At 41.3% G+C, this 18952-nt stretch overlaps 1 protein-coding gene across 44 annotated transcripts in view; it reads left to right on the forward strand.

The window, feature by feature from the left end:
- Positions 1-13498: 13498 nt before the first annotated feature.
- The window catches only part of NRXN1 (neurexin 1), a 1231187-nt gene continuing 1225733 nt past the window's right edge, over positions 13499-18952 (forward strand). For 12 of the 44 annotated variants that reach the window (XM_002709872.5, XM_008254410.4, XM_051842907.2 and 9 more), the window contains exons 1-2: positions 14139-14599; positions 17279-18898. In XM_002709872.5, coding sequence (XP_002709918.1) covers positions 18127-18898 — 772 coding nt within the window. In that variant the 5' untranslated portion in view covers positions 14139-14599; positions 17279-18126. Of the gene's footprint in view, positions 13772-14136; positions 14600-17278; positions 18899-18952 lie in introns of those variants that run through there. The other 32 variants (XM_070069131.1, XM_070069134.1, XM_070069150.1 and 29 more) reach the window with 5 other exon arrangements.

The following is an 18952-nucleotide window of genomic DNA, read 5'->3' on the forward strand; positions in this document are numbered from 1 at the left end:
TCCCATTAAGCCATTGCAGCTCTTTCCTAATGTCAGCATTAGTAGGAAGCTGGAGTCAGGAGCTAGAGCTACAAACCAAACCCAGGTATTTGGATGGAGGATTTGGGTTCTTTTTAACCATTTAGGCCAAATGCCTACTCCTGTATGCAATACATTCATAATTCAGTTTAATTTTCAAAATGGTAAAAGAAGGGCCGGCACTGTGGTGTAGTGGGTAGAGCCGCAGCCTGCAGTGCTGTCATCCCATATGGGTGCTGGTTCAAGTCCCACTGCTCCACTTCCAATCCAGCTCTCTGTTTTGGCTTGGAAAAGCAGCAGAAGATGGCCCAAGTCCTTGAGCCCCTGCACCTGTGTGGGAAATCCAGTCAAAGCTCCCGGCTCCTGGCTTTGGATCGGGGCAGCTCAGGCCCTTGCAGCCAATTGGGGAGTGAACCAATGGATGGAAGACTTCTCTCTCTCTCTCTCTGCCTCTCCTTCCCTCTGTATAACTCTAACTTTCAAATAAATAAATAAATCTTTAAAAAATGGTAAAAGAGCTAAAATGGTAAGTTTCTCACAAAGTAATTAGAATTAAAATACAGATCAACTATACCCTATTCACAAATTATCATTTTCAGTATGCCAAATATGTTTCAATTTAAATTTTCAAATTGTGCAATTTAAAGTTTACCTGTGGTGGGCCGGTGCTGTGGCATAGCCAGTAAAGCTGCCTCCTGCAGTGCTGGCATCCCATATGGGCGCTGGTTCAAGTCCCAGCTGCTCCACTTCCTATCCAGCTCTCTGCTATGTCCTGGGAAAGCAGTGGAAGATGGCCCAAGTCCTTGGGCCTCTGCTCCTGCGTAAGAGACCCCTAAGAAGCTCCTGGCTCCTGGCTTCAGATCGGTGCAGCGGCCAGCCATTGCGGCCAGTTGGGGAGGGAACCAGCGGATGGAAGACCTCTCTTTCTCTCTCTGTGTGCAACTTTGACTCTCTAGTAAAGATAAGTAAATCTTTAAAAAAAAATAAAGTTTGCCTGTGAAAGTCTCATGAAAACTTAAAGAGCTATACAAATGCCAGTTTTTGTGGGGGAAAGGGCATTGCTTTGACTATAACAAGGCATAGTTTACAAAAATGTTATTCTTAAAAACACTCTTCTCTGCTGGGCAAGATATAAGCAATAGTGAACAGCTTTTAGGATCTATCCAAATGTTCTCCAGATACAATCCCAGGACAACTTGCAGCAGAATCATCTGGTACTTACGACAAATTACAGATTCCTAGGTCCACCTTTACACATACTAATTAATGGTGGGGTAGGGAGCGTAGCGGATATCCATAAGTATAATTTGCACTTTTACTCACTGAGATCTGCTACATATAGACATTGTCATTTCCTGACGCCTAACAAAGAGGAACAAAACAAGCATGTGCACTCACCTCCAAACACAGCTATTTGGTATTTTGGCTGTTCTCTGTGGAAGAGGAGTGGTAAAGAAAGGCTTCAAAGCAGAGTGAGGAGCAGGAAGAGGTGAGGGAGGCACTCGCTTTGGGCATATATATTAAGGTGATAAAAATATATACAAAATAAAAACAAAGGCAGGTTACTGCTGTGTCAAGGTTTGGTAGAACCAGAAGTTAATTAGGTAATAAGTAAATAATCCTTGAAATAAGTAAAAGATACAATATTGATCTTGTCTTTAGTGAAAAGACTATCATGGTTATCTTACATTAATTTTACTTCTTGGCTAGTATATTAAATTGTTTATCTTAACTACCGAGTTTTCTAACAACTGAATTTTCACAACAGAGTTGAGTCCTTCAGTAGTTTCATTGTAGTTCCAGTTCCGCCCCTATGTACTGTGCAGAATGGAATAGCCACAGTTGCTTGAGAATATGCTTAACTTCCAGTAGGTTGTTGCCTTCCAATTACATTTTCTGGGTAAATATGTTTGGCTGGCAACTCTCAAAATTTAGTCAGATCAATTATTATGTACTGTAGTCAGCTTCAACTAAACTTAGGTTTTCCTAGACTGAGATTGAAGTGGGAGTTCTCCAAAGTATAAGTCTGGCTGATCAGATTTCAAATTAAGTAAATAATGTACTAAAAACTAAATAAGATAGGAAGGTGGAGAACTAAAACTATTATGATGAACTGTATCCAGGTTTTGGTATAAAGTTAAAAAAAAAGGGGGCTGGCGCTCTGGCATAGCAGGTAAAGCCGCCACCTGCAGTGCTGGCATCCCAAATGGATGCTGGTTCAAGTCCCAGCTGCTCCACGTTTGATCCAGCTCTCTGCTATGGCCTGGGGAAGCAGTAGAAGATGGCCCAAGTGCTTGGGCCCATGCACCCACGTGGGAAGACCCCGAGGAAGCTCCTGACTCCTGGCTTCGGCATGGAGCAGCTCTGGCCGTTGCGGCCAACTGGGGAGTAAACCAGTGGATGGAAGACCTCTCTCTCTCTCTCTCTCTCTGTAACTCTGACTTCCAAATAAATAAATAAATAAATAAAAGAGTTCACAAAATAATAGTCTCTTCAACAACTAATAAATAATTTCTTCAAAAGTTGTATTTCCTCCTTACCATGTGATGAATGGGAGAGTTTTTCTTAAAAAAAAAAAAAAAAAAAAAAAAAAAAAAAAAAAAAAGCTTTTAAGTTCCCATGACCAAAAAGAAAATCCAGCCAAGTATTTGATTGCTTACTAAGTACTTGTTGTGACACAGATTTCACAGAAACAGATTTTGTCATGTGGGCTCTTTCATTATTGCAGGGTTTCACTATTGTCTTTACTAGACGAAAACAGCTTGTTTGAAACCTACACAGAGCAGGGCTCTTTTGAAAACTGTTTGTTCAAACATTGCATAGATTTGCAGACCAAAAAGTAATGAGAAAGCTGAAATAGAAACTCCAAGTTAGCCTTTTGAGCCAAAGTTGTTTTTTTTTTTTTTATTGTGGAGGTAGGAAAATGGACCTATTGACAGAGAAACATGGTGACACTTTCTGAAAATGTGCCAAAGGAAAAGAGACATTCTTATTTTGTTGATAGAGATTATTTCTAAAAATATGATATAGGTGCTTTTAGCTTCCTGTTAAAAATGTGGTAGTGTTTCTATAATGAAGTTGTTTTGCCTTTAAAACCATATGAAAAATCATAATAATGTGTTATATTCAAAAATATCTTCACATCTTAATGCTAGTGGGGAGATTTTTGGGTTGAGACTTGAAAGGAAGTTTTTTGTGTGTGTTATAAAGATATTGAGGCCTTGGATTGCATCAATTTTTATAGTAATGTATTTGCCTTTATTTATTTATTTATTTTTTTGACAGGCAGAGTTAGTGAGAGAGAGAAAGGTCTTCCTTCCGTTGGTTCACCCCTCAAACAGCTGCTACGGCCAGCGTGCTGTTCCGATCCGAAGCCAGGAGCCAGGTGCCATTAGATATAATAATAAAGTTTATCCTATTATAAGAAAGTTGACATCTGATATCAAAAATTCAGTTTATTTCAGCAAAACAAATAACAAAGCTCTAGAAATTCCTTATCATTTGATATAGAATTTTTTGTCTTATATCTTTTTAGCAATTTAATAAGGGAAAATTAATTTATATATGAGGGTTCATCAACAAGTTAATGGGAAGATGGGATTGAAAGGTAAGTTTGTTTTTGATGTGAAAAGATAATGAAATTCATGCAATTTATTTATAACATATATTTCCATGAAGTTTTGAAAAACATTTTGTTCTGTTTCTACTCATGTTACTCAGAATTAAAATATTAATATTTTGTTTTAAAGATTTTGTATAATGTTTCCTTTTCATACATGTCTTAAACAAATATTGAATGTGTACCTACCATGTGGTAAACAGTGTGTGAGATTCTGAGGAGACAGAATCAGGCAAGTTAGATAGAGCGCCTGTCCCCATTTGGCCTCACCTTTCTTATAAAGAAATTATGAGCAATCAGAACATTTCAAAAATATCTTGGCCATAACTCTTGACATGGTTCTTTTAAAACTTTATTTATTTATTTGAAAGGCAGAGTTACAGGGAGTGAGGGAGAGACACACAGAGAGAGAGAGATTTTCCATCTGCTGGTTCACTCCCCAGATGATCAGAAGCCAGGAGCTAGGAGCTTCTTCCAGGTCTCCCATGTGGGTGCAGGGGCCAAAGGACTTGGGCCATCCTCTGTTGCTTTCTCAGGAGCATTAGCAGGGTGCTGGATCAGAAGTGGTGCAGCCAGGACACGAAAGGGGCCCAAATGAGATGCCGGCGCTGCAGGCAGAGGCTTAACCCCCTAAGCCACAGAGCAAGCTCTAACATGGTTATTTTCAATCCCACTCTCACCATTCCTAGAGATATTTTTATAAATGTATGTAAATTTTTATGGTCAGAATTCCTTGAATTACTAAAGGGAATAATGTAATGGAAAATAGAAAAATATATGCTCACTCTAAATTGATGTTTTCTGGTTTTTGAATGAAAGCCAGTGCTTATCATGATGATAATGTTACATATTAACTCTGATTTCATGTTGAAGTCAAATGTATTAATGGTTTGTACTTTAGAGGAAATAGCTCTGTGTATCATTACCTAGTTATACATTAATAACTTACATATTGGGGATAGTCCCTCATTTGCATACTCTGAAAAGATTAAAAATTTACCAATATAATGAAAATCATGACTACATGTGGTATTAATTTCTTGTTAGAAAAATAAATTCTGTACTTGGCTATCTAGGCTACCTTCTGGTCTTACAGACTGGAGAGCAAAGCCTTCAGACAAATAAAGACATGTCTTGCTATCTTTCCAAAATTATTTTCAAATAAGTCTCCCAAACATGCTGTAAGTTTTCTTCTATAATACAGACAATGGATATTCTTTCCAGTTTCATTTTTAGTTATTATAGAATGGTTTATGTAGACCAGCTCTCTGACCAAATACTAGATTAATTTCACACACACACAAAAATAGGTTTAGGGCCATCTTTAACACAATATGATCTCATCTTTGTTTGATACAACTGTAAAAATCCAAATAAAGTCAAATTCATAGATAGGGTTAGGACTTCAATATATCTATTTTAGGAACACAATTCAAACTACTACATATACTGAGATAGCAGTAAAGTAGGAGAGTTTAATAGATGAGCTGTGTTGCCATACAAAATAATAACACTGCAGTTAGAAACAATATCTAACTCAGAGTTCAGTGCTAATATGACAAGTATCATTATTTTAAAAAGTCATCATCATGCTTTAAATGAAAAGTGATCCCTGTTAAATATAAGAGTGGGAATAAGAGAGGGAGGAGATGTACAATTTGGGACATGCTCAATCAGACTTGCCCCAAATGGTGGAGTTAGAATTGTGCCGGGGGATTCCAATACAATCCCATCAAGGTTGCATGTACCAATGCCATCTCACTAGTCCAAGTGATCAATCTCAGTTCGCAATTGATCATACTGATAGGTCTAAGAGTCAAAGGGATCACACAAACAAGACTAGTGTCTGCTAATACTAACGGATAGAATAAAAAAGGGAGAGAATGATCCAACATGGGAAGTGGGATACACAGCAGACTCATAGAATGGCAGATGTCCTAAACAATACTCTGGCCTCAGAATCAGCCCTTAAGGCATTTGGATATGGCTGAAGAGCTCATGAGAGTATTTTAGGCATGGAAAGCCAAGACACTGTGGCAAAACAAACAAACAAACAAAAAAACTAAATGAAAGATCTCTGCGCGTGAGATCCCAGTGGAAAGAACGGGCCATCAAAGAAGGAGGTACCTTTCTCTGAAGGGAGGAGAGAGCTTCCACTTTGACTATGACCCTGTCGGAATAAGATAGAAGTCAGCGAACTCAAAAGGCTTCCAAAGCCTTGGCAACTCATGACTAGAGCCTAGGGAGATTACTGACGCCATAAACAAGAGTGTCAAATTGTTAAGTCAACAACAGGAGTCACTGTGTAGTTACTCCTCATGTAGGATCTCTATCCTTAATGTGTTGTCCAATGTGAAGTAATGCTATAATTAGTACTGAAACAGTATTTTACGCGTTATGTTCTGTGTGGGTGCAAACTGATGAAATCTTAACATATACTAAATTGATCTTCTGTATATAAAGAGAATTGAAAATAAATCTTGATGTGAATGGAATGGGAGAGGGAGCAGGAGATGGGAGGGTTGCAGGTGGAAGGGAAGTTATGGGGATGGAAAACCATTGTAATCCATAAACTGTACTTTGGAAATTTATATCTACTAAATAAAAGTTAAAAAAATAAGACTTTCATCTTGAATGTAACCATTTATTTACAGAATTTGCTTGTCTTTATGTAAAAGATAGAAACAGGGTGGTGTTGTTTAAGCTGCCACCTACAATGCCCACAATCCACACCTGGGCAATGATTATAGTCCCAGCCTGGATGGAGTTCCTGACTCCTGGCTTTGTCCTGGTCTAGCTCTGGCCATTGCAGCCATTTGGGTAGTAAACCAGATGATAGAAGCATTTCATTTTCTTCCATTTCTCTCTCTCTCTCTCCCTCTCCCTTTCTCCCTTCCTCTCTCACTTGCTCTCACTCTCTCCCAACCTTGTGAATAAAATAAATGTCTTAAAGGCATAAATAAATATTTTGGAATGTTGAATAAAGAAAAATATAATCTTTGATTGTGAATCTGAATGTATACCTCTGCACACCTGTGAAGGGGACACATTTCGAAGCTTGTTTGCCATTTCTAACCAGGAAGAGTTTGTTTTGTCTTGCAGAGTTCTCTTGTGAAGGTGTTAGGTACACTTTAATAAGATTTTATAAGTCAGAATGATTTAACATAAAATTCTAGATTTCTATCTTCTTTTGAAAAAGTATAGGATCTGCAAGTATTAGACCCATATGGTCACAAATTGCTGGATCTGGGGAGTGAATACCCTTTTAGAGAAGTGTGCATTTTTTAGGTGGCCACAGCATTCACCAGTCCTAAGGGTTTCCTCTATTCTGTCTGCCTGAGTTACTTATGTCACTTGCCATACTTAAGGATTTCTGTTTGTTCAGCATAGTATAGAGAAAATTAAATTGCCTACTACTATACTATGGCTTCATTCAATAGGATTTATGTATCAACTGTACAGATAAAATTTAATGTTTATTTCATCTCCATTTTGCTATTCTTTTTGTTCTTCAGCTAGAGCAAAGCTCTTATCAAAATAAAACACTGTTTATTCTGCTTTACAAGTGACATCAAAAGCGTGATTATTTTTACATAAGAAGTAGGTATTGTTGCTCTAATTTTTGAGAGTTTTAAAATTATTGTTTGACAGGAGAGAAACACACACACACACACAGGGATCTTCCATCCACTGGTTCACTCCCCAGATTCCTTTAACACCAGGGCTGGTCCAGGACAAAGTCAGAAGCCTGCAACTCAATAGAGCATCGCCTGCTGCCTGACATTAGGTGGAAGCTGGCATCTGAAGTAGAGCCAGGATTAAAACCAGACATTCTAATATGGAATGTTGGCATCTTGAATGGAGTCCTAACTGCCATGCCAAATGACTGTATTAATTTTTGAGATTCTAATGGGGGCCGGCGCTGCGGCTCACTAGGCTAATCCTCCGCCTTGCAGCGCCGGCACACCGGATTCTAGTCCCGGTCGGGGCGCCGGATTCTGTCCCGGTTGCCCCTCTTCCAGGCCAGCTCTCTGCTGTGGCCAGGGAGTGCAGTGGAGGATGGCCCAAGTGGTTGGGCCCTGCACCCCATGGGAGACCAGGAGAAGCACCTGGCTCCTGCCATCGGATCAGCGCGGTGCACCGGCCATTGGAGGGTGAACCAATGGCAAAGGAAGACATTTCTCTCTGTCTCTCTCTCTCTCACTGTCCACTCTGCCTGTCAAAAAAAAAAAAAAAAAGATTCTAATGGGACTATATACCATTTCCTTTATCTTTATGATATCCAGCTATATGTATATGTATTTATATATGTATATACATATGTAATTAAATGAAAATGATATTAATTTAACAAGAAAAATGGATCAGAAAGGCAAATATAGAAATGGGAGTTCAAATAAAGGACTCTGAAACAACTATGAGGCTTTAAACTATATAAAAGAACATAGCAGTGGTTTGAAAAGTGAAAGGAAAGGGAAATGAACAAAAAAGCTTACACCCAATGCAAAATCATATGGAGTGTATTTAAAAAGCTAACAAGAAAATATTTCAAGACACCACCATGGATTTCTAGTGGCTGAAGTAGGTTGAAATGAAAGCTATTGATTTCAATAAGGCTCCAAATTTCACTGTCCTCTATAACTTTCTTTAAGAATCTCTTGCTCTTCTCTTAAAAGTTATAGTAAGGGAAACTAAATAGAACTCTTAAACATAATAAAGTAAGTGGTTGCCTGGATTCAGTGAAAGAAAAAAGAAAATAAAGCCAGGATTTGATGAATGAGAAAATCCTTGCCCTGGAGTTGGTGAGTACAGAATGGCAGGGACTGAATGTAGCCTGGGACTGCAGAAAGGAGCAGGAATGAAAGTTCTGTCTGTATAGGGGCAGTGAGTCATCAGAGCAGACAACAATTGCAAAGTCAAGTGTGCAACTGAGAGGGAGAAACCTCCTGGCATGATTTCTTACTAACAGGTTTTTCTAAAATTTTATTTATTTGAAAGTCAGAGTTACAGAAAGAGAAGGAGGGAGGGAGGGAGGGAGCGGGAGAGAGAGAAAGAGGGAGAGAGAGAGAGAGATCTTCAATTCGCTGGTTCACTCCTCAACTGGCTGCAATGGCCAGAGCTGCACTGATCCAAAGCCAGGAGCCAGGAGCCTCCTCCGGCTCTTCCCATGTGGGTGCAGGGGCCCAAGGACTTGGACCATCTTCTACTGCTTTCCCAAGCCATAACAGAGAGCTGGATCAGAAGTGGAGCAGCCGGGACTAGAACGGGTGCCCACATGAGATGCCGGCACTGCAGGCAGCGGCCTCAAGTGCTATGCATGGCGCTGGTTTTACAAACTGCTGTTCTTTCATACAAAGCTTTTCAATACTATGGAGGAAGGAAAGTTAGCCATAGCTATACAAAACATACCCAGGTATCAGAGCTTCCCTAGATTTAAAAACACTGCTCATCAGGTTGGCGCTGTGGTGTGGCTTGCAATATGGTCACTGGTTTCAGTCCTTACTGCTCCTCAGAGATACAGCTCCCTCCTAATGTGCCTGGGAAAGCAGTGGAAAATGACCCAAGTACTTGGGCCCATACAACCCATGTGGGAGACTCGAATGAAGCTGCTGGCTCCTGATTTTATTGTGGCCATTTGGGAAGTGAACCCGCAGATGCCCTTCTCTATGGAATTTTGCCTTCCAAATAAATAAATAAATCTCTAGAAAACAACAACACTGATGATCAAACATACTAGACTTCCAGGTGCGTTGTTTAAAAACAACACCACTATTTACAAGCATTTTTCCTTGTGTTTTCTCTTTTATACTTTAACACCTTATTGATTTCCATTAAATTAATAATTTGTAGTCATTTAAAAATCACATTCTGCTGTTTACTGAACACATTGTCTGCTTATGTGAAAGTAGACAAATTTCACCATGTAGATCATTTTTCCAGTACGAAAGTATTTAACATACTGAGTTTGCTCATTTCTCCTGAAAGTTATTTAGTAAGCTTCATGCATAATTGTATTTTTTTTTCTATAGGTAAATCCCAGATTGTTTATCCCAGCTTAAAACTGAGTCCAAAGCCCTAGACTTGGTTGCATTTGCCTATTTTTAAAAATTCCTCTAGTTGTGTTTAAAATGAGGTTTATACAGCAGCATGTCCAATAACTATTCACCAACTTCTTAACCTAAAAAACTCTTATTGGTTTATATGAAACAATCCAGTTAGAGTATTTAACTGTAAATAAAATAAGAATCCAATTTATGATTAAAATAAAGAAATTTTGAACAATGTAACAACATTCAATTTTGTATCAAATAATCATGTAAAGAGTTAGAATTCCCTTTTAATCTGAAATTCATTTAAATGCTATGTAATTGATTCCTAGGACTGCGATAATTTCAGAAAAAAATGTAGCTTCATTTTGATCATTTATCACACCTAATAAAAGTCCTCTCAGAGTGATCAATGTCACTTTAAAATTTTTCCCATCTTTAGTAAAATGGTATTTAATGTATATATCAACTGATATTATACCTCGTTATTACTATGTACTTCTTATACATCTGCATACAGTGAGTCCCTGATCAATCTTGGAATTCGTGAGTATCTCCCAGCCTCCCCTTTGACTTAATGTTAATTGAGAAAGTAGGTGTTTATACTGATTCCCTAATGGTAAAGCATAGGCTATGATTGCAGTGATAAACATAAAGTCTCACCATCACATTTGTTTCTCAGTGAAAACAATGTTATCACTTAGCTCCATTTATTTTCAGTGTGGAGTGAATTTTCTCATTAGAATGCTCATTAATATTTAATAACTTGTGGAGGTATGTTTGTTTTTAGTGAACATGCATTTACATTTTCTTTGTAGCCAAATGTTTACCAGTTTATGGCATGTGATATTATTTATGTTTCCATATTTGGGTTGCCAGAAATTCTCCCAATCAGACACAATCATCAACAAACACCTTGATTTCACAATTATCTCATTTGTTCCGAATGGTAGGAAGGGGCAGGAGTTAAAATCCTTCACACAGTACTGTAGTCTAAAACTGATAGATTCCCTAAGTGATTTAGTAAGAATTAATAGTGGTTCTCACTTTTCAGAAAAGTGCTAGATTGTTCTGGCAAATATTACATTGCCTCAAATTTAGATCAATAAGAATTATCTTATACATTGCTCACAAAAATATAGTAATATTTAAAACCCTCCACCTATTAGGTATTAAATAATAAAATACTGCATTACTCAATAAGGAGTGGTGTCATTAATATTCTGAAGTTGACTATTTAGTATTCTGGGTTCCTCTTGATAAGTTTCTGAAACAGAATGAAAAATTAACATTTATTAGTATCTGTATTTTGAAAAGTGCAAGGTATATTTGATCATCTGCAGATAGGTAATGTAGCAGGGTAGTTAAGATCACAGATCTTGAATCTGTAACCATCCTCACACATTTATTTACCATTTTTGTGACTTTGACTATCTTGGCTATTCCTATGAATCACGTCTCTCATTGGTAAAATGAGTTAGTCCTAGAATTTATTTCTTAAGGTTGTTCTAAGGATTAAATAAGTTAATGTGAGTAAAGCACAAATCACTGGTTGGCATGGGGTAGGCTCCTATTAATATTCAAAACTGCCACTCTGCTCACCAAACTTATTGAGTCAAGATGGTTTATCCTTATTTTACTGATGAGAAAACTAGTGTGCAGAAATTTGAAGCAATCTATGCAGAAACAACAGAGGAATTTATGGCTTAAAATACTCTATTACTCATTAAGCTAGATTGTGATTTTTTCTCCCATTCTAAGCATATGTGTGTAGGCTCGTGTTTGCAAAAGTACTAAACAAAGAGATCCTGTGGTTGTCAGTGTTTCTTAGAATAGATAGAGTAGATACTTTGAATCAACTGCAAAAAACAGACTGTGATAATACATAGTTTAGTCCTTGAGTTAATGTGGGGCTGGGGGAGGGGAAAGGGAGTGAGGCTAGAGGACTTTGGCTTTCCATACTTAATCATGAAACATGAGATTATTAACATTTCTTGGAATCAAGATACCATAAAGGTAGTCCATGGAAAAACCTTGACTCAGTGGAAATACTTGTCATCCTAGTGATGATAAAATAAAAATCTACAGAAGCAAAACCATAATAAAGTAGAAAATTATTCAGCTAATTTGCACTTGTGAATAATGAATTTTTAAGAATCCAGGTGAAAGCATTGACTCTTTTTTTAAAGATTTTATTCATTTATTTATTCGAGAGTAAGAGCGAGAGAGAATATTTGTAAGATTTATTTATTTATTTGAGAGGTAAAGTTACAGGCAGAGAGAGAGAGCGCGAGCGAGAGCGAGAGGGAGAGAGCCTTCCGTCCGTCCGCTGGTTCACTCCCCCAAATGGCCCCAACATTTAGAGCTGAGCCAATTCAAAGCCTGGAGTCAGAAGCTTCTTCTGGGTCTCTCATGCCGGTGCAGGGGCCCAAGGACTTGGGCCTTCTTCTATTGCTTTCTTGGCCATAGCAGACAGCTAGATCAGAAGTGGAACAGCCAGGACTTGAGCTGGCACCCTTATGGGATGCCAGCACCCCAGGTGGCAGCTTTACCCACTAAGCCACAGTGCCGGTCCCTAGGGCATTGACTCTTACTATTACCTCTAGAATTTGGCCATCACCATAGTGTTCACTGATGAAGGTACACCTGCTATCTTGGGGCTTTACAGAATCTTTTCAGATCCATTTATGAGCAGTTCATTCCACTTACTTTTGCAATAAGCTTTGGTTCTCTACTAGACAGATCTTGATGTAGTTCTGTAGTATTTGCTCTAGAGTATATAATAAATTATCTGAAAAACTGAACATGCCCTGGATTAAGCAGATTGTTATGTTTCAAGCTCATTTAGTTACTGACTAACCTTAGATAAATTATTTTTCTGAGACAGCTTTACATTGTTTACATTTTCATTTATGTTTTAAAAATCACAACAACATTTATTGTTGCACCCCTCAAGCAACCCTGTGGAACAAACTATTTGACAGTCAAGAAACTTGAGTTTCAGAGAAACCTTCACCATTAGGTCAAACAAAACAGAATGGTCTTGCAATAACAAAAATAGCTCTTAATCACTCTACACACGTCTAAATATTTTATATGCTTATTTATTCATTTTATTTTCATAACAGCAAACACATGAAGTGGGAGATATTATTATATCCATTATACAGCTAAGGTGACAGAAGAATCATAAGGTTATCTTGCCAAGGTCCCAGCTAATAAATGGCCAAGATGGAATTCCAGTCCAGACAATCTAATTGTATTTCCTTCACATTTAACCACTTGACCAACTTGTCTTGCTAAGGGCAACAAAAATATTAAAACCTGTGGTTCCTATCTTCAGGTTATTTAGGTTATCTTTAAAAAAAAACAAAACAGTAAATGTAAAAACAGGCTTAACGTAGTAATGAGTTCTGGTTTCTTTGGAAAAGGAAGTGAATATTGCAGTTTGAATGTGTGTTATTTCAAGGTTCCTGAATTTTTCTCGTTGTTACGTTCTTGCTTTACAGGGTCTGGAAGCAGAAAATAGTCTTACCTTACAGCATTTGATGCTGAGGCTATTAGATGTGTTTTGCTGAAATAATAATAAAAAATGTACTGTTTCTGCTCCAAAACTAACCAGGGGTAGCAGTATAATGGGGATAGGAATTTAAATGTCCATAGAACTCAAACCATAATTGAAAGCCACAGACTCCAGACTTCTCTACCACCTAATCTGTAAGATCCCTTAGAATTAACTCCTTTCTCACCAGACCCAGCATTGTATGTTGGGCATGCCCAGTTATACGGTGAAAGCTTCCCACGGAGTTTCAGGCTCTCCAGGTTTTACCAGTTGCAAAAGGAAGGAGGAGACGGAGGGAAGAGTTAAACAGGTAGAGAACTTGGTTCAGCTCAGGATGCCCACAGCCAAGGCAGAGCACGGAAAACCGAAGGACGAGGAGAGGCTGCAGCGAAAAGCACCTTGTCAGATACACTTGAGTCTGCTCTCCAAGTTGGCGCGGTAGCCCGGTGGGTCCCTACCACATCTTTCTGGCAGAGCTCAGACAGATTGTGAAGACTTGGCGCGGTCACTCGAGCCAGAACCACGGTAAGGGGTGGGGCAGGGGGCTGCATCTTAGAGAATCCCGCCTGCTCCTGCTTTCCTAGAAGAGCTGCCAGCTTTTCAAAGGTTCCACGCGTGAGAGCAGGGTGCGCAAGTAAAGGCTGAGCCCATCTTAATCACGGACTCCTTGGTCCCTTCCCTTCGGCTGCTGAGCCCTTTCCTGGCACCCTCTCAGGTACCCCCGCCCAATCACGACTAAACCCCGGAGAAGTGGAATCTCCACATAGCCTTCTGTGGGTCTAGCAGGGGCTTGGGCATGCTCAGTAGGCTGCGTGTCTCTGTGTGTCTCGCTCTCGCTCTCTGATGGGGGAGGGAGGATGGTGACAAGTTAGAAGCGCTTGCGGCAGGTCCCCGCCCCCAGGATCAGGCTCCCCCTGGAAGGGGACGATGCAAAGGTAGAAGCACCTCTCTCCGCAGCGTCCTAACCTGGAGCGGCTGCGCCCTAGGGCCGAACCCACCCATTCCCCGGCCTGAGGACAAGCCTCTCCATGGTACTGCGGAGAGCTCAGCTCCGCCCTTCTCTTTCAGAAGGACAGCACCCGGCGTCACGTAACCCAGCCTTCTCGGGCTCCACCGCCGCCTCTTCCTTCCCAGCTTCTCCCCTCTCCTCCTCCTCCTCTTCTCCATTGCCCCCCCTCACTCCTGCCCCCCTCCGTTGCATGTTCTCCCCTCCCGCACTCCTGGAGATAGACGCTCAAGCCTGACGCCTCTGAAAAGGCAGCAGCAGTCGCCTTATCCATAGACCTCAGGAAATTCGCTTTGACCGATGCATGCTTCAGGCTCTGGCTCGAACTAAGGGGAATAACCGGGCAGGTAAAGCAGCTCAATTTGGGTTGGGGGGGAGGGGTTGGGGCGAGGCAAGCTGAAGAAGGCTATCTTTCCTCGTTGTAACTGAGCCAGGATCTGCCACAAATACACGGAGAAGGATGGGTAGTGGGAGGGTGGGGGAGTGTAGATCTTGGTTGTTTTTGCATGAAGGCTTTTAAATGATGACAAGAAGATGAGATGGTGGAGCTGGGGTAGTAAGTTAAAGGCTGAATGCAGTGATTTATTAGCAAAAGAAAGAAACTGGTAGGATGGAAATTAAAGCAATAAAATAGATCTACATCTCTCTTTCCCTTTCTCATCAGTCCCACACTTAATTTGTGCAGAAGCCAGGCTCCAAGAAACTGCACTGGTATCAGAGATGGAGCTTGGTGACTGGGCGGGAAAGCCAGGGAGAATTTTAGATGTTCGTTGGTACTGAGGCACTTTGCAAAATCCAGGGACAAAAGATACACACTTCTAAAATTTCTCCCAGAGGTTTTCAGGCTCTTTATGAGGAAATATATTGCAGGGTGCATGGACAGGTATGAGTGTATGTGTGTGTGTGTGTGTGTGATACCATAAACATATTACAATAAATGCATCTGCAGCTGATGAGTGTACTATATTGATCCTTCCAATGACTTCGGAATGAATTTGATTCTAGAAATGAAAGAACAGATTAATGAGGCTGTTAGTCTGCTTTTGAATTAGAGCGCTTCTTCCTTTGGCTGCAGTAAGGTTGTTTTTCAAATCCTTTTATTTCAGCCTCTAATTTGTGAACTCACCAGGTCTTTCCGGCACCCAGAGAGAATCCTTTTTCTCCATATAAATACTCTCTCACACACAATGAGCTTGTCTAAGAACTAGGAGAGCCAGTTGACCTCCCTTGTGATATATATATATATATATATATTTCCTTTCCTTTCTCCTCCATCTCTTAAAAATTGTCAAGCTATGCATTAGTAGAGGAAGAGGACAAGAGAGAAGGGTGAAAAGGGTTATATGATTTATGTAAAATTAATAAAATAATAGCCTCTCTCTCTCTCTCACACACACACACAGGAAAAAAGGCTTTCCAACACATGAGCTAGAGGATGGGGTTTAAAGCAATACTCTTCATCATAATGTTCAAGATTGATTTAGGAAATAACTAAAAATTTAACAGTTATCTGAATACAGTTAAAAATGAAAGCCTATTGGACAATATGTTATTTTCAATGATTTTTAAGAGCACCTTTCTTTGGTTTGGCATAGGAGTAGACACGATATGACTGGTGATTGCTGATGGTGTTGAGTGTATGAGCCATAATAAATAACATATTTTTTATTTCTTCTGCTCATTGGCAGTGTTTGTCTGTGTGTGCGTGCTGAAAGGCAGCCTCAGTCATCAATTTCATCTGGGAGGAACTTGAAGTGGGATCCCCGAGCTTGGTGGATCTCAGCTGACACCTGTAGGGATTGCTCTGTACTGAAGAGAAATGCTCTTAGCTCCCTCCATGGAGGAGCAGCAGCACAATGCGGCGTCATAAATTACTGCTAGTTTCAGCTTGTAGAGAAAAAAAAAGTGTTAATTGGATAGTGAGCTTCTGTGTCCAGGCAATACATTTGGAGTGCATATATGTGTGTCTCTATGTTGCATGGGATGGAGACAGTGGGAAATGGTGAAGGAAATACATGCAGTTGCTTAATATGACCAGATGATACAATACTGAGTTTTTTTTTTTTTCTTTATGTGAGTGTAATTGTTCCTGGTAGAAGAGTGACTTTAGTTAAAAAATCTATATTTATGATTTCTGTACCATTTCAAGAACCTGTCAGATTAGAGTTGAATAAAGAGAAGTAATTTACTAGTATAGTGAGTGATTCAATGGCATCGCTTTAAATTCTAGCATCCTAGAGTCATAGCAGCTGAGGTGACATACATGCCAACTGCTGTTCTGACATACAAATTCTAAGGCCTGACATCAAGATAAGGACTTTAAGGGGAGTTAGATCATTTTACTAATGGGTAAAATATTACATAGTTTACCCAGATTTAGAGAAAATAATATTATGGCAATTGAGATGTTAACCCCTGCCCCCTCCCCGCAAAATAAACAAATAAAAAGTAGCTCCAATTAGGAGATTTCTCTTATAAAAGATTATCCCTTTGATAAAGAAGGAAGAATGCACTTATTTGAAATTCTAAGAGACTCTCAGGAAACCATCAATATTCCTGCTCCCTCTCAGAAAAATGAAATGGTAGGAATGCTATACAAATCTAAACTGGCAGCCTCCTGCCGACAGTTTGATCTACTTTGCCTTTTGTAAAACCTGCTATTAACTGAGATTTGAATAGGTTGTATTTTTACTGTCTATGTATCCAGCACACAATACAGGTAGAAATCCTTAAAAGGACCTTTTTTTCTCTCCTTGTACATTTTGAAAATTAAACTTTCTTGGAAAAGGAAAAATAAAAGATCGCCATAATTAAATCTCTATTTAAAACCTGGTTACCTATTAACAGTTACAATAAACTACAAGGTGTAATGGCTGTTTGTGTGACTAGCAAACATTAAGCCTTATTTGTAGGCCAAGAGAAGAAAAAAAGCTCTATACAGTACAGCTTATTCATAGCATACATTCATACTTGCCTTATAATACTGTAATTGATTTAAACTTTATTTTTATTTTAATTTTCCACAGATTTCTGGGTCCTTCTAAAAAGACAATATCAAAATGTATCATCAACACACAACCAACTGATAGCTGGCATCTCAGCTTGGCCTTGCAGAGGCGGAGAACAAAGAAGGGGAGCTGTTGTGATGTGCACATCTAACAGCTTCTGGGTCTGAGTCCTACTGCTGGGGAGGTTTAAGAGCTGTAAAATCCAGCCTGGGAGGCCATGCACAAGACTTCAGTGTCAGCTGCTGTGGTGCTGGAAGTCCATGATATGACAGAAGCTGCAGGCCTTTGGGGTTAACAAGTGGTGTCCTCACGGAGGCAAGGAACCCCTCTCTCCGTTGTTTGAGACATTCCATCTGGAGGAGAAATACCGGAGGCATTCAGAACATCCAAGGATATTCTTGAGATTCCCCGAGAAAAGTGTCTGCTCCCGACTTCCTCTAACGCTTTTCCCTTCTGCTGGTACCAGTGGTGGGGCCTGGCAGATGATGGTGTTTCAGAAGTGAGGTATCTGCAGGGCAGATGACCTTAAACTAGTTCATCAGACTCAGATGGACCAGTGACGTCCCTGGTCTTCTGTTGACGCCTGTAACAGAACGGTGCCTCCAAAGTGTATCCTCCCTTTGGTCTGGAAGTTCTGTGGCTGCCCTGGACCACTGGGGTCACCCCTGTCCAGTTGGAAGGGGGCTGTTGGGAGAGAGGGAGGGGCTGCTGGAAGAAGAAGACAAGACCTAGAGAAAGGAGGGTGCCTCCTCCCGCGCCGCGACTGCTCTTCCTCTGCTGCGGACCCCTATTTCTTCACCACGGTGTCCAGGACCACCTTGACCCTGTCGGCCCCGGCACCCCCCCGCCGCACCCCAGCCCCGAGCATGGGGACGGCGCTTCTCCAGCGCGGGGGCTGCTTCCTGCTGTGCCTCTCGCTGCTGCTGCTGGGCTGCTGGGCTGAGCTGGGCAGCGGCCTGGAGTTTCCGGGCGCCGAGGGCCAGTGGACGCGCTTCCCCAAGTGGAACGCGTGCTGCGAAAGCGAGATGAGCTTCCAGCTCAAGACGCGCAGCGCCCGCGGCCTCGTGCTGTACTTCGACGACGAGGGCTTCTGCGACTTCCTCGAGCTCATCCTGACGCGCGGTGGCCGCCTGCAGCTCAGCTTCTCCATCTTCTGCGCCGAGCCCGCCACGCTCCTGGCCGACACGCCGGTCAACGACGGCGCCTGGCACAGCGTGCGCATACGCCGCCAGTTCCGCAACACCACGCTCTACATCGACCAGGTGGAGGCCAAGTGGGTGGAGGTCAAGTCCAAACGCCGGGACATGACGGTGTTCAGCGGCCTCTTCGTCGGGGGGCTGCCCCCGGAACTGCGTGCGGCCGCGCTCAAGCTCACGCTGGCCTCGGTGAGAGAGCGGGAGCCGTTTAAAGGGTGGATCCGTGACGTCAGGGTCAACTCCTCACAGGCCCTGCCCGTGGACAGCGGCGAGGTGAAGCTGGACGACGAGCCGCCCAGCAGCGGCGGCGGGAGCCCGTGCGAGGCGGGCGAGGAGGGCGAGGGCGGCGTGTGCCTCAACGGAGGCGTGTGCTCCGTGGTGGACGACCAGGCGGTGTGCGACTGCTCGCGGACCGGCTTCCGCGGCAAGGACTGCAGCCAAGGTAAGGCCCGACGCCCGCCGCACGGGGGCCCTCGGCCGGGGCAGGGCGCGGGGC

The sequence above is a fragment of the Oryctolagus cuniculus genome, chromosome 2, assembly GCF_964237555.1.
Source record: "Oryctolagus cuniculus chromosome 2, mOryCun1.1, whole genome shotgun sequence".
Taxonomy (NCBI): Eukaryota; Metazoa; Chordata; class Mammalia; order Lagomorpha; family Leporidae; genus Oryctolagus; species Oryctolagus cuniculus.